The sequence below is a fragment of the Octodon degus genome, unplaced genomic scaffold (genome assembly GCF_000260255.1).
Source record: "Octodon degus isolate 3935 unplaced genomic scaffold, OctDeg1.0 scaffold00003, whole genome shotgun sequence".
Lineage (NCBI taxonomy): Eukaryota > Metazoa > Chordata > Mammalia > Rodentia > Octodontidae > Octodon > Octodon degus.
The window spans coordinates 22,959,294-22,963,129 of NW_004524579.1; the positions used below are offsets into that span (position 1 = coordinate 22,959,294).

The window sequence follows — 3,836 nt, forward strand, 5'->3', positions numbered from 1 at the left end:
ATATATAGCCTTAAAACTTGCAAACTTATTTTATCTCTTGGAGATTACTGAATGCAATTTGTCAAGGAAGAGGATGGAATAATTTCTAAAATTTATCCGAGACCATGGGAATGACAGAAAGAAAATTATTTGCACATAGCACATTTCTAGACACTTTTTGCTGCTAGTTTTATGTAATATCTATTAAACATTTTGACAAATATTTATTTTTATAAGCCTAAAAGTTATTCTTTGAAACTTTTTTATTTTGGGGATTTGGGGATTTTTTTGTTTTCTTGTACTGGAAATCAAACTCAGATCCCTGCACTTGGCAGACAGGCACTGTGCTACTGTGCTGCATCCCCAGCCCTATTATTTGAAAGTATTTTAATTTTTTTTTATGTATTTGGTACAGGGTCCAAATATGAAGCTGGACTCGTAGTGATCTTCCTATGTTCAGCCTCCTCAGCACCGGAATTACAGGTATGTGCTACCATGCCTGATCTCAGTGGCCAGCGCGGCATATGGTGCCAGGGATCAAACCCTGGTCCGTGTGCTTGCCTAAGCAGGCACTTAGTCCACTGAGCTATTTCACTGGCCCTATATTTATTTTATAGAAAAAAGTAAAACACAAATTTCATAACAAGATAATAAAAAAAAACAATAGTTAATACATTGAATATTCTGGGGGCTTGCCAGTTAGCTCAGTTGTTTAAAGCGCATACTTGGGCAAACTCATTCAGGCACAGGGGGCTTGTGGTTCAATCCCCACTGCCATAAGCCACACCAGTCCTGCCATTAAGGCAGCCTGAGCCAGCAAAAAAAAAAACAAAAAAAAACATTGAATATTGTTATCTTTGAGGTAGTTACTCACAGTTCAAGACATTAGCATAAAAAATTCTCCAAACAGTATTAGTGTAAACCTTTCTTTTCAACAAACTAAGAAGAACTAGTAGTATAACTATCTTGATTATTTTTTTTTCTTTTTCCTTCTTTTCCCATTCCTCTATCCTAGTTTCTTTTTCCTTCTGAACAATTACTTCACATTTCACAACATCTACTGTACGTTTTGGACTTTATTTACTCTTTCAGTTTCTCATACCAGGGAGATAAGATGATATGTGAGTCTGATTTATTCCACTTATGAGCATAGTCTCAAATTGCACTTACCGATAAAAGTCTCAAGTTTATTCTTCTTTATAGTGAGTAGAATTCCAGTGTTAAAACTACCACATCTTTTTTATCCATTCCTTAGTTGATGGGTATTTGGTTTGTTTCCAAGCTTTAGCTGTGACAAATTAATTGCACTGCTATAAACATGGATGTACACATATCACTGTGCTATGATGCTTTTAATTCTTCCAGGAAGATACCCAGGAAGGAAATAGCTAGGTTGAATGGAAGCTCTCATCCTAGTTTTTTGGGGAGTCTCCGTCCTGATTTCCACAGTGGCTGCACCAGTCTGCACTCCCACCAACAGTGGAGAAAAGTCCATTTTCCCCCACAGTCCGTCCCTACAGCATTTGTTATTGACCACCTGATGATAGCCATTCTTTCTGGAATGAAAGGGAATCTCAGTGTTGTTTTAATTTGTGTAGTTGTCCCCCCTCAAAGCCTCATGCAGTCATGGGGCAGCTTCTGGAGTTGGTGATTGTTTCATGATCCAGTGTCAGGATTATGGGTGTGAGTGCTGCTGAGATTATAGGTGTGAGTACTACACCCAGCCCGGGGCAGACAGCCTGAATGCAACGTAAGGGAGACAGACTTGCTCTCTGTAGCCATTGTTGCTGCTACTCCTCCAGTTTGCTCTTGCTGTTTTTGCTGTTTCCTGCCACCATGAACTGCTGCCCTCTGCCACATGCCACTGTGCCTTGGAGCCAGCTGAGTATGGACTTAAACCTCCACTGTTAGCTAAATAAACCTTTCCCTCCTTCATTTTGAGTTTTGGGTATTTTGTCTGAGCAATGAGAGAAGAGTAACTAAGACAGCATCTCTTAAGTGATCAATAAAGAAACTTGACTAAAAGACAACAAAAATCACTGGCACTTGAATGTTTAATGTCACCATATGCGGAAATTCTGTATTTCAGGGTATTGTGAGCTTGTAACATTAAGACATATTAAACTCTTAAATAAAATTAAGCAGACCCAGCATTGGCAGGGTAGCCATAACTTTTTGATATTAGAAAAAACAAAATTGATGACTTCAAATCAAATCATGCCAAGGTTTAATTATACTTGTCTTATCATATTCATGGAACACTTCAAAATACTGAAGTGTCTAGACTGTCGGATCTTTGTTGTATGAGTTTTGTTTAGTCGAATTTTTTGAGTGAATTTTAATCCTCAAATAAGTGGTTATCTTTGTCATACTGGCGTAATCAGTGAGCTGAACACTCACTACTAGCATCTGAGCAAGTTTAATCAGCACACAACGCTTTCAACTAAAAGCTTTAAAATTCATGTAAGAATCATGTTAAATTTGCTGATGTAGACATTAAACCTCAAGTCACTGTCACTTTAGCAATTGTTTACTATATTAGATGCTAGCACTGCATGTGCTGCGCATATTCTGATTTTATTAAAAGAAAAACTGAAGTACCTGGTTAAAAAATAATAAAATAAAAGGTGCAATGACAACGGGAGGATGCCAGGTGATGCTGGAGGGAGACCTGGGGATTATGGAGTGTAAGTCAGCACACTCCAAGCGCTGTCGGTGACACTCGAAGTCAACAGAAAGATATGCAACACGTCCTCCCCTGGACCTACAAGACAGCAGGGTCCTGCCCTCGCCTTTCTGGTCTCTGATGGGGCTGTGGTCCTCTGGACCCCTCTGGCCATGCTCACCCCACTCCAAGCCTTTTGTTCTCCCACAGTATCAGACACACCTGCACCTCCTCTACATCAAGGATCTCCTCCTCTCTGATGCTACATTCCCCCCACACACACACACTTCAACAATCTCCTTCTCCCATGGGGTCTTTGAATGTTATTCATCTCACACTACTTAATGTATTTTGTGTATTTACATTTTGTTTTCTATTTCATTTATAAATCTTATCTCTCAGGCTGGTATCCAAGAACTTCAGAACAGAGATACCATTTACTTCTTGGGGAGTCACTGGGTAATCTATAGCAGATCTTCAGAAATGCTAAGCACAATCAATAACATTACATTCAGTCAGGGTGGCATGGTAAGCCTGTAATCTCACCATTTTGGGAGGCTGAGGCAGGACAGCCACAAGTCCACGCCCAGGCTAGGCAATTTAGGAATTTAGCAAGATCCTATCGCAAACTAATAAAAACAAAATAGCTGGGAATGCAGCTCACTGTGAAGGCCCTGGGTTTAATCTCCAGTACTGTTTTAAAAAATTTACAAAATCACTGTTCCTTACTTGGGTAACAACCATCTTGGCCCGCCATCTTTTAAAAAGACAAAGCAGCATACCTTTCTTTTAAAAAGTCCTCAAACTCTTTGCAGTTCTTGCGGCCATTGTTCAGATGATGGATGATGGTATCGTAGCCAATGGTGCTGAGGATATCAGTGCTCTGGTGGAGAAGACAACATGGTATCAGGCCAGGAACAGCACAGACAGCAGCCCTGAGGCCTGAAGAGTAGGTGGGATAAAGGGGTCAGCAAGCTGGTAGCGGGACTTGCCTGAATTGCTTTGCCCTTAAGACAAGCAACCAATCCCAGTCAGTGTCATTGTCATAAATAAATATTCCTCCAGGAAAAAAAAAAAAAAAAAGACAAATGACCAAAAAAACAAAAAAAGTAAAAGTGCATACAACTGTAGAAGAGCTTTTTTCTTTTAAATGAAGAAACCAGGGGCCAGGGAGACAGGGAGATGGCTCAGT

General features: G+C 40.0%; 1 protein-coding gene across 1 annotated transcript in view; it reads right to left on the bottom strand.

Moving 5' to 3' along the window:
* Nucleotides 1–3,836, bottom strand: part of Pstpip2 (proline-serine-threonine phosphatase interacting protein 2) — a 124,870-nt gene that overhangs the window by 40,623 nt on the left and 80,411 nt on the right. The window contains exon 2 of the mRNA XM_012514515.2: nucleotides 3,427–3,527. Within this exon, the coding sequence (XP_012369969.1) occupies nucleotides 3,427–3,527 (101 nt within the window). The remainder of the gene's footprint in view (nucleotides 1–3,426; nucleotides 3,528–3,836) is intronic.